At 29.8% G+C, this 18,290-nt stretch overlaps 1 protein-coding gene across 2 annotated transcripts in view; it reads left to right on the top strand.

Annotated features, from left to right (window-relative positions):
- LOC106787545 overlaps positions 1-14,810 on the top strand; it is a 143,311-nt gene extending 128,501 nt beyond the window's left edge. For both annotated transcript variants that reach the window (XM_014749969.1, XM_014749970.1), the window contains exons 4-6: positions 475-597; positions 3,056-3,244; positions 10,630-14,810. In XM_014749969.1, coding sequence (XP_014605455.1) covers positions 475-597; positions 3,056-3,244; positions 10,630-12,164 — 1,847 coding nt within the window. In that variant the 3' untranslated portion in view covers positions 12,165-14,810. The remainder of the gene's footprint in view (positions 1-474; positions 598-3,055; positions 3,245-10,629) is intronic.
- Positions 14,811-18,290: the final 3,480 nt, after the last annotated feature.

Raw genomic sequence — 18,290 nt, 5'->3', positions numbered from 1 at the left:
AAAAAAAAAAAAAAACAAAAACAAAAAGGCTGATATAAATATTACTTATCTTATCTGTTTGATCCATTTAAATTATCTCTATATATCTAATCGAAAATCAGTATTATAGAAAACGTTAATCCAAAAGTACAGTGTGCACGTTTTCAAACTAGCCTATCATTCAAGCTTCGACGCCTGACAGAGAGTCCTCGAGTCGAGGGGTTGTGCGACCCCTCAATGAGGGTAGCAGCTACTACCCTACCTGTCGACAAACCGTGATATTTTTTTCTTTTTTTTTTCTTACCCCACCTTACACCACTTCCTCATTACTTCTCTCTCTCTCTCTCTTTCTCTCTCTTTCTCTGTCTCTGTCACTCACTCACTCACTCACTCACTCAATCATTCCTTAAAACGAGGAGAGATACAAATAAAAATTGAATAAACATTTGGACGAAAAATATTTTGTACGTTGTTCTTTTTTGTTTTTTCTTACAGAACACACCTGCAAGGATTTTCGTTGTACTCAAAACGAATTTTGCATAGAAACGGATCTACTTTGCGACGGTGTCAATCATTGTGGCGATGGTTCCGATGAAGCAACCTCCACTCTCTGTGCCAGTAAGTTTGTTAAATTAATTTTTTTATTTATTTTTTTTTTTTATAATCAATATATGATATCATGTTTAATTTATCTCATTTATTCGAGTATCCTGCAACCGTATGTGGATATTTGATTTTATTTAATTTCATTCATTGTAACATCTATATATTGTACAATGCATGTTACACCCACACGTATATATATATATATGTGTTTGTGTGTGCATGTATATGTAATATGTTAACATTTAATTTAATTACAAATTCATAATAAACTTTGTTACAAATTTCTACATTCTATGTTTGTGAAATCTATTTAAATCAATTGTTATTTCATATATATATATATATAATAATTTGTATATTTTTCCTAATTAAATTTACATAAGTAAAATATTATATAATACATTATTTTTTCTAACATATTATTAAACGTTCTAACATTAATCATTGTAATATCATTCTTTCAATTTTAAGATAACACGAATAAAAATTAAAAAAAAAAATAAAAAATAATTGATATGAAAAGATCTATACACGAAACGTCGGAAAGAAGATGCCATTCTGTCATTTTTAACGAACTGATTTTTTTTTGTTTTACGTAAAAGTAGAAAAATGAAAAGAATTTTGTTGTTATTCCGTATATATTTATTATTTATTATTTTTTATTCTTCATTTCCCATCCTTTCTCTCTCTCTCTCTCTCTCTCTCTCTCTCTCTCTCTCTCTCTCTCTCTCTTACTCACTTTCATTTTTGTTCTTTCTTCCTCTTCTATTTTTCTACCTCTGTTTACACTTTTTTCCTATCGACCAGATTCGAACCATGTTTACGTCATAAAACATTAAAGTTACCTTAACGTATATACAAGGGAAAAAGCTTCGGTATCATTCGTGTTCCGTAATCGTTACAAAATGTAATACCACGAAGTGAGTTCGTGTCACAGTACTCAGTTGTACCTTCTCGTCTAGGTTATATCATCGATCTTTCTTCGTATAACGAAACTAACCTGCGTGTTTATAGTTTCCCAGGGAGAAAAAAAAAAGACTATATCCTATTATCGACCAACGAAATACAATATACTTGTTTCTCAACATTTTCATTCATTCTCTTTTACTATTTAAATCTATGTGTTACGTTATACTACTATGCATTTAATAAATACACATTTCTATTATGTATTACGTAAAATTCATTCAAATTATATTTATATAATAGTATTTGTAATTATTTGAATTATTGGCATAATTTTTAATTATTGTCGTTTCATTTTGATTTCTTTTTCAAGAAAATTTAAAGCAGATATTTATTTATATAATAATAATAACATTCGAAATTTTTCTGCTATATATATATATATATATATATATATATATATATTATATTTTTAGGGACAACAAAATATTACACAGTTCGATAAATGTAGAATATTTTTTTTTGTCTGTTCATTAATTTTTAATAGCACATTAAATTATAATTTTATACAAGATTACTTTTATACAAGTTACGTATGATTTATAAAAGAAATAGGATGTGTATATTCTCCTTTCGAATGACTTTTTTAATTCGTAACAGTTGTTTGTTGAAAACACGTGTAAATGCATTAGATAGATTCGGTTCAAGTCAATTTCCCGTATTGCGGTTAGATTCTCATAGGAAAATTTAATCGTTTATCTCGGTGCATTAGCGTCAAGCAAAGAGCTCGTTGCTTGGAACGATCAGAAAAATTACATTTTTTCCCTTTTATACGAAGGAGATATTCACCTTCCATTTACGTTGGCTCGTATTCCAGTTCGTACTACATGCCCAGGAAAATGAGATTACTACGAAAATCTCTCGTCGTTTCGTGTAACGATCGGTAAAACTCATTAGATTCGTATGTATGCGTGTGCAAGAATTGGATTTCAATCGTGGAAATCTGATCGAAAACCAACCGAACGAGAACGTACGAACGAACGAACGAACGTACGAACGAACTAACGTAGGAACGAACGTATGTTGTTCTCTTGTAACTTTCGACGAAGTGTCAGAAAATACATGGGGTTACACAAATATAAAATACAAATTTTCCAATAGGAAATACCATTGTTTTGTAACTACGAAAAATTGCTAGTCAAATTTATTTAAAAAAAAAAAAACAAAAAGGGAAAACAAATATTTTTCTATTCGATGTTTGATTGATTTCGTTTCATTTCATTTCATTTCAAATTTCATTTCCAATACGATAGAAACTTACGGACGTACATTACATACGCGTCCACATACGTGTAATATATTATATATTTATATATTCTTTTCTTTTTTTTTATATAGAAAAGTTTTCATTAATATAATATATATATATATTTATTAATTATATATATAAAAACTTTATTTTTTAATATATTCGATAAATTCAATTGATCTCGAACATTTTTCTATATAATAACATTGTTAATGAATAGTTTAATTGTTAACAAAAATGAATTGTTTGTTTCAGATTCCGAGGCATCAACGATCCTGGGCATGCAAACGACCTGGTTCGCAGCTGCCTTCGTTTTCTTGCTCCTGTCTATGACTGGTCTGATTACAGCAGCAGTTTTCTGCTTTTGTAGACAACGAGCCTCGACCCCGAGGCACCCCCATAACGCGCACAATGCTCAGACTCACCCCCCTGTCAGCTTCCCATGTAAGTCACGAAAATTCACCCTCCGTTTTACCCGAACCGCTCCGCGCGATCAATGTTTTCTATGTCGTCATTATTGTTGCGAGTTGTTGTCCTCGTCGTCATTCTCATTGTCCGGTCCTATTTCATTGTTTTTTTTTCTTTTTCGTTTCCTCCTTCTTTCACATATCGAGAATAAATGTACACATCTATTCTTTTAAATTTATTTAATTAAAATGTATATTACACATTTTTATCCAAATTTTGGAAATAAATTTAATAATTAATAATTTGACAGAGGTAACATGTGTGTATAGTTGATAATATACAAAATATTTCTTTAATAAATTAAAATCATTAACTTTAACACACCAAAAATTTAGACAAATATCTATCTATGTGTGTGTGTGTGTGTGTGTGTATATTTATGCTCGTATTTATTTTATTTTGCTTGTTTAAAAACATCGAAACATATTAGATAATTTAAAAAAAGGGTTTTTTTTTTCTTTTTGTTTTATTTTATACGCGCGTAAAAATCTTTACGAATGAATTTAAATGAGAAAATAATAATAGTAATTATTATTATTATTATTATTATGATCGAATGTACGTAATAAAAATATTTACGTGGACGTATTGTATGATATTTGTTTGCATTGCGGAATTACGCAATAGAGTTTGATACAATTTTCAATTATGTTGGATAAATGAATCATATTTTTCCAACGATTATAACATAAAAGCTGCTTTCCCGTGTTACATTTCGTTTTGCACGTTTCGTTTTGTAAAGATTTATACGCAATATTGTTTTTCCACGAGGAAAATATCACCACCACCCATTACTACCACCACCTCACTTCGAAAGAGAAAAGAGGATGGTGGGTTGGGGAAGAGGAGGACGAGGGTCGAGCCAATGATCAAAGGACGCACTATCGCGATCACCAAACCCCTATAATAGCTCGAACCTTTACGTTTTGTGTGTGGGTGTGTGTGTTCTCGGCTTAAAAATCAAATATTTATTCGTTTTGCATATACCAAAGATAATCATTGTAAAATTTGTTAGTATACAAATCCAAGATCCTTTGACTTTTCATCAATATCATTTTTATATAATATTAGGAGATCCGTCTGACACAATTATTTTAATGAACAATTATTTTTTTAATATTAATTAATAAATAAATAAATAAATAAATAAATAAACGAACGAACGAATTGGTAGATCTGAATATATATTCGTTCGTTAATATTTTCATATTTAATTTCGAATCATTTGCATGATAAATCATAATAATAATTCTTCTCATGTATATATATATATACATACGTATTGCGTGTATTTAATAAAAAATTCTAAGAGAGAGATAGAATTTAATTAGAATTAATTAAGAAAAAAAAGTTTAGTCATTCGTGTTAAGTCACCAAAGTTTACGGAGGTTAATGCGGGAGAATTTCAAATTTCTATTCGACGTTTCATCTACCTAAGATAAAGAGAGAGGAAGGTTGTAGATGAGTAAAGAGAGAGAGGGAAGAAGATATAGTGGTGAGGCAGGGGGGGGGGGTTTGAGAAAGTTGCTGTGTCGTAGTACTCCGATTTAATGGAGCGAAGTAGACTTGATAACGGGTAGGACGTTGCAAGATTTATTAGAATTTCGCGTCTACGACGAGTGTAAACTTGAGAAGAGAGAAATCCCTCCCACCGCCCCCCCCCCTCTGACCCCTCGGATTTATCAAATTCTTGTTGATCTCCCTTTTTTATACATCAAAATATAGTAGGGGAAAAAAAAAACAAATAACGAACGGAGAAAGAATGTATAAACAAAATCGAAAAGAATAAAAATTAAAATAAATATATATAAAAAAGAAAAAAGTAAGAAAGAAGATATGAGAAGAAGAAAGAGAGAGAAAAGAAAAAGAGAGTGTGAAAAAGTGTGTGTGTGTGTGTGTGTGTGTGTGTAAAAAAGAATGAAAAAAGTTAAGTGAGAAAGTATGAAATAATATAGAAGAGAGTGAATAAGTGAGAGAATGAGAGAGTACGAGAATACGAGAAAGAGAATTAGAGAGAGAGAATAAATGACAGAGAATTAGAGAAAGAGAGAGAGAGAGAGAGTAAATGAGTGAATGAATGAGAGAGTACAAAATAATAAGAGAGTATATATTTGTATGAGAAAGACAGAAAGACATAAAGAGAGAAAGAGAGAGAGAGAGAGAGAGATAGAAAATGCTTGAATTATTCGTAGGACGGAAATTAAGGCCGTAGGGCGCTGTCTTTTAATCTACACGAAACGTTCCCTTCGGCATTTGAGGCAGCTTGCTTCGGTCACGTCGTACGTCTTTCTTTTACAAACTTCTTCCACCCCCCTCCACCCCTTCTATTCCTTCTCCTTCTCCTTCTATACACCCCTCTCCCCTCTTCTTCTTTCTTTTTCTCCTTCTTCGTTTCTTTTAGTTTTTCCTCCTATTATCCTTCTTTTTCTATTTCTATATATATATATATCTTTTTTCTATTTTTTTCTAAATCGATGGACCCTCGAGAACGAGATACGAATTTTCATGTTACCACCCACCGTTATCATGGTAAAACAAATTTTGTATTTTTCTGTTTTGGCTTGTTTTTTTTTTTTTCATAGTGTCCTTTTAGTATTAGATTGATACTCATAAGTAACTTCCGATGCAGTTTACTTTACTCATTCGAGACCGAGTGCACACCAGTTATGCAATAGTAGTAATGAGTTATTATCAGTTATTCTGAGTAAAGTAGTCGTCGAGGTAAGACTTTTCTTGTATTATTAATACCTGTAAAATACAGACAAATACAATTCTGCATTGCTTTTGTTACGTATTAATGGTGTCAATAGAAAAATGAATCGCTCTTGGAGACCATTCGAAAAAAATCACCGTCTCGAATGGGTTAATTAATGGCGCGAATATCGTATATAATAAATTAATATAAATGTTGTTATTTTAATGAAAAGAAAATGAATGTCTGATAAAAAAAATACGAAAGTTACTTATGATTAGATTTAAATATTATTTTGTTGTCACATTTCTTCGTCACAGTCTCTTTCTCTCTCTCTCTTTTTTCTTTCCACCCCATTTTTTCATTCTTTCCATTTTCATCGTATTTATTTTTACGCGTCTCTACTTTTTGTTTGTTTTATTTTTCTTTTCTTTTTTTTTTTTTTTTTTTTTTTTTTTTTTTTTTTTTTTTTTTTTTTTATTATCGTTGAATAATTTTCAAATAAACGGTTCTCGCCGGAGCAATTATTAATGTAAAATTTCTTTTATTAAATCGAATTCGATTTGAATTGTTATCAACGAAATTATTATGGACTTCTAACAATCACAATTAAACCGGTATCGAAATAATTTCGCATGCGGAAACGCACGTTAACTTGCATCGATGCATCTTTCGTTTGTACAATGCAATAATACCGTATAATTTAGGTAGCATTGGTTGCACGGCAATTAACTAACTTCGAGTTTCACAAAATTCCTTTTGTGAATATGATATTCATACGCGAAAGTATTATAAACTTTTTATACTCCGTGTTTAACTTTTTCTTTTTCTTTTTTTTATATCGTTTCATTTCTCTCGTAAATATTTTTCAAATAATTACTATTTAATTCGAATAAAAATCTCTAATGATTTTTCGTAATATTATTTTTCTAGATTTTATTTATAAAAGAATAAAAAAAACATATATGCGAGAGTTATACAGTTTATTATAATTAATATGATTTTTTAAAAGAGAAAAATATATGAATATTACACTAACATGATTTAAAAAAGAAAAAATGTATAATATGTGGATAAATAAATGTTCGATAGATCGTAAAAATATGTCGGAAGTGTTGTTTACAAAAGTGAAGATTTAAAAAAAGAAAATGATATTTATGATTGTTGATAAAAATCGAAAATAATTCAAAACGAGTGTGCCATAATGTAGGTCAATAGACTTTCTTATAGTGATAATTACTTGGTAGTGAACGTAATTAGGACGTTTGTTTGAATGTAAAAGTGTTTTTAAAACTAATCGAAATTCACCGAACGTAACACCGCGAAAGTTTAGAACCATTGTCCTAGCCGATGAAAACGCAGAGACAAGTTTCACCAACATTGTCGGCACGTTTCTCTCTATCTCTCTCTCTCTCTCTCTTTCTGTCTCTTTCTCTCTTTCTCTTTCATTTGATATTCACTTTCACGAATTTTTTACTTTTAAAACAAATAGTTTTTAACTTTTTATTAAAATTATTATCGTTCTTATAACAACTGTCGTTTTATTAATTATCTTGTTAAATATGTTTTTGTTTTTTTTTTCATCTAATTATTTTCTAATCTAGTATAAAAGAATAGATACTAATTGCCGAATGATAAAGCTCCCATCTTTAATTAGGATTATCATCAATGTAGTATGCATAGATCTATTGTACACAATTAAGTGTGTCGATAATTGCCCGATAATAAGCTTTCATGGTAATCAGGATTATGAGCCTATATGTGGCTCGAATTATACATAGTTTAGACGTATGATTAGAAGAACAATGAGAAACCGACAAAATGTTGATAAATGATTTTAATTATTTCATCGTAGATTTATTCCTATTGCGAGAAAAGATTTTTCCAATTTTAGATTTTCTTATATTGCTGATTTACTTTGTTTTTTTTTAATAAACAAATTAAAATTAACGTTATCATAAGAAAAATTCCAATAATTTCATTTTAATTATGTCTTTATCACGAAATGTTAAGAAAGAAGAGAAGAAAATTCGATTTAGAAAAAAAATTAACAATGTTGATTTTATTATAACAATGTGATTGGTTTATTTAAATAAATAGAGGATAATTAATGCTTTAAAAAGGTGCTTCTATCAAGTCCCTACAAATTTTCGTTTTAAAGGCATGAAATAAGAAAAGATTGATGTTTTAAAAATTATTAACAAAATTGATTTTATTATAACAATATAATTGAATTGTTTAAACAAATAGAGGATAATTAATGCTTTAAAATGGTGCTTCTATCAAGTCTCTACGATTTTCCGTTCCGAAGATATAAGGGAAAAAAGATTTTCATTTATAATTCATTCAACATTTGTTCGCGTAGTAATAGTAGTAGTAATAAGCGTGCGTAAATTCTTGGAATTTATATAGGTCACTGGGTCATTGACACACTTTGAATGAAATTATGTAGGTCAGTGGGTCAACGTAAATCTATTTCATTTACATAATAATATTTCGAAAACTAAAAATCGTAGAGACTTGATTAATACACCATTTTAAAGGTCAAAACATTCTCTACGTTTTAAACATATTTTTAATAATTAATTATCAATTTGTTATAAACAATTATGTGAAGTAAATTCTTTCAAACTATATTCATCCTATTTTGATAGAATAAGTATTCAGATCGTGTGATCGATTAATAAAATGACGTAAATTGATACATAGTTACTAACAAAAATTACTTTTTTATTATTAAATAAACAATTCACATCTTTAATTTACGTGGGGATATCTATGGAACTAATAGTCGTAGAGACTTGATAAAAACACTGTATTAAAAGGTAAATTATTCTCCATTTTTTAAACGCATTGTTATAAACAATTTAATATAAACAAATAAACATATTGTTATAAACAATTTAATATAAACAAATTCATTTAAAGAGTTTTTCTCTCTAGAAAAGAATTCGGGATATGATTTGATGAATAAAATTATAATTATTATTTATAAACAAGTGAACTTTTCTTTCTACCAAAGGAACAATTTTTTGTTTAGTTTGTTTTTTGAACATATATAGCTATTAACACGTGTATATAACACTTGGAAAACATATCTAAGGAAAGTAAAATAGTTATCGCATTATTCAAAGCAAGCTTCGATGTTAGTATAGTTAGTCACGCGAACGAGATTGTCTTGTCCGCAGTGTAAATCAAAGGCATCGACTTCTAATTGGCCAGTTCACTAGTGCGACTACTCTCTTTCTAACCGCAAACGCTCTTTCAAATGCATCTCATTACCATTTCCAACCAGCGATTTCGTAACCGCACCAATTTCGATCTACAAACGGGAACGGAGGAAATGAAACGGATCGTTAAACGTAACGAGGATTCATTCTTGGCCGCTAATAACATTTTTTTTCCCCCCTTCATTGTTTCTTACTTCGTTTATTTTTTTTTTATATTTTTTTTTCAGAATTTTTTCTTCCTCCGATCGATCGTCATTTAAAAACAAACAAAGAAAAACGATCAATTTCAACGTAATAGTATTTTTTTAAACATCCTATTTGTCAACGTTGGTAGAATAACAATTCCAAGAATTAATTTACTGTTCATACTGTCACGGTCATAATCATTGTCAATTGTGCTATACATCGTGTGCATTAATCGAACTATACTATCTTACATTATAGTTAGTATCCACCAAGAGACGTATATGATCATACTCACACATACGTCACTTTCACGCATTACGTATCACAGTGTATATGGAAGTTCATATATAGGGTGATTCAATTATTATTTGATATGTTATATTAAACGTTAATATGTTTTCAATATAGTTTATATGAAAATTAATTCAAAGATAAGAAATCTTATCTTATCTATAAGATATATTATCTTATCATATATTAGATATATGATAAGAATTTGATTATATTATTAGTCTCGATATGAATTTGTAGTTTTTCAATAGATTTTATTTATTTAAAATGTATGTTTAGTTAAATAAATTTGTGTTTTTTTCTTTTTTTTTTTTTGTACAAAAATATAAATTTGAATAATTATAATCGAATCACCTTATAGATTCAAATATTTATGTATGTATTATATTTATGAAGTATGTATATACAGTGACGAATTGTGTTATTGGCATAAATTACAATTATTTTTAATGTGTTTTTATATATATATATATATTTAAATATTTTAACAAAAATAATTAATAGTTAAAAACAAATGCATACTAAAAAAAATATTAGCTTACTCAATCACTATGCAGTATACTTAAACTTGCTATTCGATAGTTACATTTAAAGTCAATTAAAAATATACATAAAAAGCATAAGTTCTTATAATTACAAACTACTTTGAATTAATTTAATTTAATAAAAAAAAAAAACAAAAAAGAACAATAGAATATTATTATACGTCAAATCAATCTATATATACGCCAAATAAAATATATATATATAAAACAATAAATCATATATTTAATAGATTCACTGATAAATATAAATAAGATTACAATCTTATGATTGAATTCAATAATTTATTTTGTTGAGCACTGTATATACACATACACACAACAAACAAACAAACACATATAAACTGATCGGTTCGACCGTCGTCCTTTTAAAAAATCGTAGATGTCTCGGTATCGGTGTGTTGTTATACCTCTCTTTAGGGATTCGAAGCTCGTGGTGGAGGTGCGCTCGATACGTGCTTATCCATCGTGAAGTTTCCCTGAGCAGCTACAAGCAACACGTTTCACTGTGGACAGTTTCGTCGCGAAGCTCGTACGACAAAGTTCTACACTTGCTACTATTTCTGTTCCACTTATTACACTTCAAAGAGGACGACACGAAGAATAAGAAGAAAGATCAAGCTAAAAATAATAAGGAGAAGGTGGAAGAGGAAGAGGAAGAGGAGAAAAAGAACAAAAACAACATTAACGAAGAAGGAGGAGGATATATAACTAGAGAAGTCTTCAACAGTATTAACAGCAGCAGCAGCAGCAGCAGCTTTTTCTTCCTCTTCTTCTTCTTCTACTACTTTTTCTCAAGTTTGAGAAAACTTGGATCAATGAGAAGAAAATCTTGGAAGATGACGTCTCACGAGAATACGACTATTATTAATACGACAAGAAATAGAAATAGTTATAATCCGATAAACAGATTGTTAACAACTATCGTATTTTGTTTAATCTTGTCAATAAATAAGATCGATGCTGTCCAAGATAGTAACAATATAGTGATCGGTAACGTTGACAATGACATTAGTAAGGATTACTTCATAGGACCTTGTTTAGTGAACACCAATCAAACCTGTCCAGACGACGAAGTGACGTTCTTTTTATATACTAGAAAAAATCTATATAAAGGACAACGTATAGTTGTATCAGATACCGATTCGAATTTAGACGACACTAACTTCGATTCTTCTAATCCAACGAAGATCATAGTTCACGGTTATAATTCTGATATGCAATTGAGTAGTTTGATCGATGTTAGAGATGAATATTTGAAAAAGGGCGAATACAATTTGATTGCTATCGATTGGCATAGGTTAGCTGTTGGACCATGTTATCCGATAGCTGTTCACAATGTTCAACACGTCGGTGAATGTCTCGCACAATTAATACGAAGATTAGAGTTTCACGGTGCCAAGGATTTACACGTCATTGGGTTCAGTTTGGGCGCACACGTGCCTGCATTCTCAGCTAATTATCTTAAACCTTATCAATTGGACAGGATAACTGGATTGGATCCAGCAATGCCGTTATTCGTAACAGTTAGTGCACAAGACAAATTAGATCCTACCGATGCTAATTTCGTTGACGTTTATCATACTAATGCTTTTATTCAAGGCAAAGTTGAGCCATGCGGTCATATTGATTTTTACATGAACGGTGGTATTAATCAACCCGGTTGTTGGGAAAACCGAAATCCGTTTGGTTGTAATCATCATCGATCTGCAGAATATTTTGCCGAATCCATTAACTCGAATAATGGTTTTTGGGCTTGGCCTTGTCCGGGTTTTTTTTCCTACCTTTTGGGTCTGTGCCCACCAAGATATCCGGCTGTTTTAGCTGGGGATCGAGTTGATAGAAAATTTAAAGGATTTCATCTGGTTAAAACTAAATCATCTAGTCCTTATGCGGAAGGAATGTTTATTGTTAATCCTCAGGATGTTAATTATAAAAAAAATACGATCGTTTAGATTATATAACACATTTGAAATCGGTAACGCAATAGTAAAAATATTTTATGTTAATTAAGTTTTTTATTCATTTATCGAGATAAAAGAATTTCTCGATTTAGGATTATGTAAACGTGTAAAAAATGGTAAAAAAGATAGAAACATCTATATATATATATATGTGTATGTGTGTATGAAAGATATGTTATGTAGGATGATAAACGTTCGATATTCCGTTTAATATTCACGCGTGTGTAATAAATCGTAGAGTACTGGTCAGGATCGTTTTGTGTGTTTATCGTGAGTCTATCTCTTTCCCTCTTATTCATTCTCGTCGAGGGAGAAGAATCTCTCGTTCCAATTGCAGTACCAACAGCAACACCAGGTTTACACAAAACATATATATATATGAATATACGTGTGTACGAGTGAGTGTGTATATCGTAGACACCCGGTAGTGCTAATCGATATAGTGCTCCGACGAGCGTAATAGAACTAGGACGTGTATAACATACACCCGAATAAAAATTCTTTATCGATCCTTCCATTCCTATCGAAATGTAGATAAAAGAACGTTACTTCTGAACGTTATGTACTAAATAAGATAGTTATATACGAGTGATAAGGACATATGTCGAATAGAATGATTATTTATCTATTCTAGAATTATTTCAATTTATATAAATAGTACCACACTGTGAGAAACCGAAATTAGATAATGTCAATATTCACATGACCGTTTGGTATATGTCCGAAATATTAATGGAAGTATAAGAATAAACCTAAATGTTCGATCTTTCACTGATGTATTTGGTATATGTTAACAATTCACCATGTGAATCTTGACATTAAACAACTTCGGTCTTTTGCGGTAATATATATATACTATAACTGTATATTTATAACTAATATACTATACAGTATATTATACTGTAATATATATTATATTGAATCGTTCGGAAAGTAATTTCATTTATACATCGAGACACTTACTATTAGTTAATTGTTTTTTATCGATTAGCAAAATTTTACTTTATACGTCTAAAATCAATTGACATTTTATAAACGTAGATACGGTTTGGACGTAAATTGTTTTTATCTCAAGAGATGTCCTACCCATTGATAATAACAAAATACAATGATAGTGTAAATGAAAAACAACACTAGTATTTAATTGAATTTGCGTTTCTTCCCATTTTTACACATTTTAAATTGTCAAATAAAACATTAAAAAACGTTGGAAACTCATGGTAACCAAAGTGGAGTATAATTTGAAAGTGCAAAGGGTTAAAACGTTATTGCATTACGATTTGTCGAGTAGGTTTTTTTCTGTTTTTTTTCTTCTAAAAACGACGAATCAAAAAATCAACATTTTTTGATCGGATTTATTTCGTTTTATTTTCCGAACGATTTGACGAGACATGCTTCGTTTCGTAGAAGTTTATAAAAATTGTTAATTCTAATAACAATTATTGTACACAATTTGATATTTACGTCGATATTATATTCATTAATTAATTTAAACGATTTATATTAATTAGATCGAATATATATAATATACCCGATCGATGATACGGGGGAATATAATTAAATAGATACATCTATATCAATAATACGTATAATTAATTAATCGATTTATTATATTATCCGCAGTAATTATAATAATTAGTGACATTAAATCAAATTTAATAAATTTTGTTTTGTTTTTATATTCAACGAAAGATGATGATAAATAATTAATGAATGACTTTAAATTAGGATTACATTAATTATTTTTAATTACGTCAGCGGTAACAAATGATCAAATTGATCGAAAATAATTGATTCAATATCATTAGTATTATATTTTTTCTTCTTTTTTTTTATAAAATTAGAATATTAACATTAAACGTACCATATCATGAGCGGTCAAATGACCGGATAATGTAATTTGTAAACAATTCGGTGAAATGTACATTATTCATTTATAAATCAAAAAAAGGTATATATTGTTCATTATCCAATTGACAAAAAATTCTCATTCTCTATCTGAAAATAGAATTATAATATTTTTTTACCTCACGTAGAAATAGATATATATTAAATTTCGGTACGTTTAGTGTTAATTAACCCTTTGAGTGCTGAATACTTTTAACTGTAGTGTTTTCTAAAGACAAAATAGTTTATTATTAGTGCGACTGTTTCCATTGATTGATATTATTAACACACCAAATTCTCTAATAATAAATTATATAATTAATAATGAAAGTTTTTGTTACTTAATACAATTTTCATGTGATAAGATAAACAACAATAATCAATACGCAAAACCAATATTACATTAATATTGACAAATCACGTTATATGTGTCGATGATAAACCACGCTTGCAACATTTTACCAAACGCATATATGCGTCCATAACAGTCAAAGGGTTAAAAATAACAAAACCAAAAAAAGAAAAGAGGTGATTAGAATTTTCCAAAGAGTAAAAATGATTAGAGATTCGCTATCTCTAATGATAAAAAATATATTAATCAAATTTGCTTGAGCCCCATGTTTGGATTGTGTCCAAACAATTCGTTAGTTGCCTAACGAGCATCTCGTTACTCGTCACTACGTGATAGTAAGAGGAATGTAAAAAAAAAGAAAAAAATACAGAAAAAAAAAAGACATACAAAAAAGGAAAGGAAAGGAAAGGAAAAAACAAATGGATATACGGATAGACAGATAGATAGATAGATAGATAGATAGATAGATAAAAAAAAGGATAATCAAAGAGAGAAAGAGAAAGAGGGGGTAGGTGGAGAGAGAGGGGGGGGGGGTGAGTTTGGATACGTACTGTCGAGTAATCTCTCGAGAAAAATCAATCCTCGTAGCTTTTAAAACCAAAGTCCGTTTCTCTCTCTCTCTCTCTCTCTCTATCTCTATCTCTATCTCTCTCTTTCACTCAAACGAAACGAAACGAATGAGAACGAGGGTGCAACAGGTTGCACTTGATACTAATTTGCGATTGGTCTTTTAATTCGTGACCTTACGTAGCGTTAGAAAGTGGAGTCTCTCATTGAATATTATCGAATGAATTCGATAATAGAAAAATTCAAAAAAAAAAATCTATCATCTTTCGTATATATTATGACGAAAATATTTAATACTCTGTTTTTTTTCTTAGATTTATTTTTTTCTTTTGTTCTAAATATAATAGAAATTATTTCAAATTGCAAACGGGAATGAGAATGGGTTCTTGTTCCATTGATTTTACTCAGGTTTGCACAAATTTGTTTCGATATTGAAACTTTTTTAATTAAAATTTTACACACACACACTTACACACAGGAAGACTTTTTTTTTTTTAATAATAAATTCATTTTGTTGTAATGTCGAGATTTGATTAATATTTGATTTAACGATTATTATAACGTGATTTGAAAAATAAATCTAAGTTTTGTTTAAAGAGTTAAGATTGAAAAAAATAATATAACTTTGGAATAATAAATGAATATTTAACGATCGACCTAATTAATTTTCTTCTTCATGTTCTGTCTTCTTCTTATTCTTCTTCTAACTTTTACTTCTAATAATAATAGTAATAATAATAATCGGTCTAAGTTCCATTATCTAAGAAGCTATATCACGATACAAGTAGAATGATGTTAAAAGTTCGGTGCAAATCTTTATTCTTGAAAGTGGTGTTAGTTAAAGGAAGATAGCAAATGTGTCGGTGCAAGGTATAGTAAGAAAGTTACGTTAAAAGTTTTGCCCTCGTGTCTCGAGTAAAAGAACGAAACGTTCACGTTCACGTTCGCGTTTCCGTTGAGATAGAACAAAAAAACAAGAAAGAAAAGAATAAGTAAGATAGTAAGATCAAGATAAGATAGAGGGGAAAAAAGAATTAAGAATTTTTTTTTTTTTTCTTTCTTTTTTTTTTGTTTTTTTTCTTAAGAAAATAGTTAGAAGATAAATGAAAGTAGAAAGAATGTAATAATAATAAAAAAATAAAAAAGGAAAGAAAAGAGAGAGAGAGAGAAAAATGAATTACTACAGGTAATGCTAATTTTACTTGAAAAGTTTATTAAACTTTTATAATCGAATATATTACGTTTTTTTTATTTTGTTTTATATTCTTTTAGTTTTTAATATAAGATAACCAAATGGAAATGGAAAAACTTCAATTATAATAATACTGAAATATTTAAAAATATATTAAATCAAACGAGATATATTTATATAGATTGTTTGAAGAGAAAATTAAATGACTTACAATTCGCGTGTTATAAATTTTATAATAGATTTTAAAAAACAATTTCTTTGTATCCAATACTTTTCATAAATTATATAAACTGATCATCGTTTGATCACTTGAATGAAATCTCAAACACTTTGTATAATTTATTAATCATATCTATATTACAAAATTTCTCGAAACTTATTATCTTTTAATAAAAAAAAGAAAAATATATAAATTAATGGGTGACTTTTAATTGGCAACGGCAACGATCGAAATTTAATTGGTATTATAATAGGGGATCGTAAGATAAATAAATTTAGCGAATAACAATCGGTGTGTGTAACGTGTGTCGATGAGAGAGAGAGAGAGAGAGAGAGAGAGTTTGACATAATCGATTATCATTATTGGCCGAAGTGTCGCGTTAGCTGGCTATGATCGTCGAATAACTATTATTCCATGTGCAATAGTAGCCAACGTAGTGCGTAATTACGAATAAGCTCATTACCGGTTGAACACTCATTATCCGATTGTCCGTTCTGTACTATCGGCTTCTACTCCCTGTCGTTATAGGATTAAATTCGAGTTTAACCTATTCAAACGTATTAAATACCCTAACGAATTAAACTATTTTATTTTATTTTATTATCATGATGTATTGAAAAACAAATTTTTTATTACAATAAAAAATTAATATACATAAATCATATTATTTATTTTTTTTTTTCTTTTTCTTTTAAAACGAATCCACCAAAATTCGTATTATATCAGATAAACGATGAATGATTGAGTTTAACTATTCGTATTTTTACACAACGTTATTTGCACCGATGATACCTTTTTTTAATTCATATTTGCAAATTTAAAATTATGTATTTTTCGTTTTTCATTATTTCGTCTTTCACCCTGTGGGTCCCGAAAATTGTCAAGAAAAATATTTTTTTCCGTTTGTCTAACCGGGTTCCGATTTTTTTTTCGTCTATTCGTTGCTCTTCCCATGCAATCCCCTAAAAGCTGCTTACGAAGGGAGAGACACACACACACACACACACATATATACAGCAAGAGAGAAAGAGAAAGACGGAAATGTTGGGCTGTGTTGCAACTCAGATGCAACTCAGATGCAAGGATTCCGGAAAACACGATCTCACGGTAGGTCGGTTCATACATATTCCGATCTATACGTCTAACCCCCCCCCACCCACCCTCTTTCTCCCTTCCTTTCCACCTCTTCTTCTTATCCTCTTCCACCCACTCACCTATCCATCCTTTCACCCTCTAACCAACTCCCTTTTCTATCCCTTCTTTTCTTCCTCTTTTCTTCCACCCATCATCCGAACCACCCCCTTAGCCCTTGGTTCGTCTATCTTTTCTTCCTATCCTTCTTTCTCATCTTTCTTTTTCTCGTGACATTTTTCTGTAAAATCCACTTTTGGGTGGGAGAAAGAAAACGAGCACAATATGTCGCGATACGCGACTTGCACGAATCAGGGAGTCACGTTTTCTTCCTGTCCTACAAAGAAAGAGACTTCCTTCTTTCCCATTCTTATCGTTGTGGCAGGAGGAGGGATGGGGAGGGGTGGGGAGGGGAGGGGAATCGTGTTGAGTCGGTGAAGGAGTAGGAGGACATTGGGTTCGGGGTTGGTAGGAAAGACGACGAGTACGTTCGAAAATTCAAGACTACGCGTTAAGGGTTGGGGAAAGCGGGGGTTGGGGTTGGGGGTGGGGGGTAAGGAGTTAGGAATATAAGCTATTGGATGCTGATATTTTCGTAGATTTATTTTACGAACGACAATGTACTTTGTCAAATAACAAAATCGATAATATCCTTGTGGATCCCTTCGATTTAATATTATTCGTTTCGTTTATATCATTTTTGTCTTCTTTATTTATTTATTTATTTATTTATTAATATGTTAATGATTGTTTTTTTATTGTATTCAC

Source organism: Polistes canadensis, unplaced genomic scaffold (genome assembly GCF_001313835.1).
Source record: "Polistes canadensis isolate GaletaPanama2010 unplaced genomic scaffold, ASM131383v1 scaffold_104, whole genome shotgun sequence".
Lineage (NCBI taxonomy): Eukaryota > Metazoa > Arthropoda > Insecta > Hymenoptera > Vespidae > Polistes > Polistes canadensis.
The sequence above is the reverse complement of the archived record's forward strand: the minus strand, read 5'-3'. Positions and strand labels throughout refer to the sequence as shown.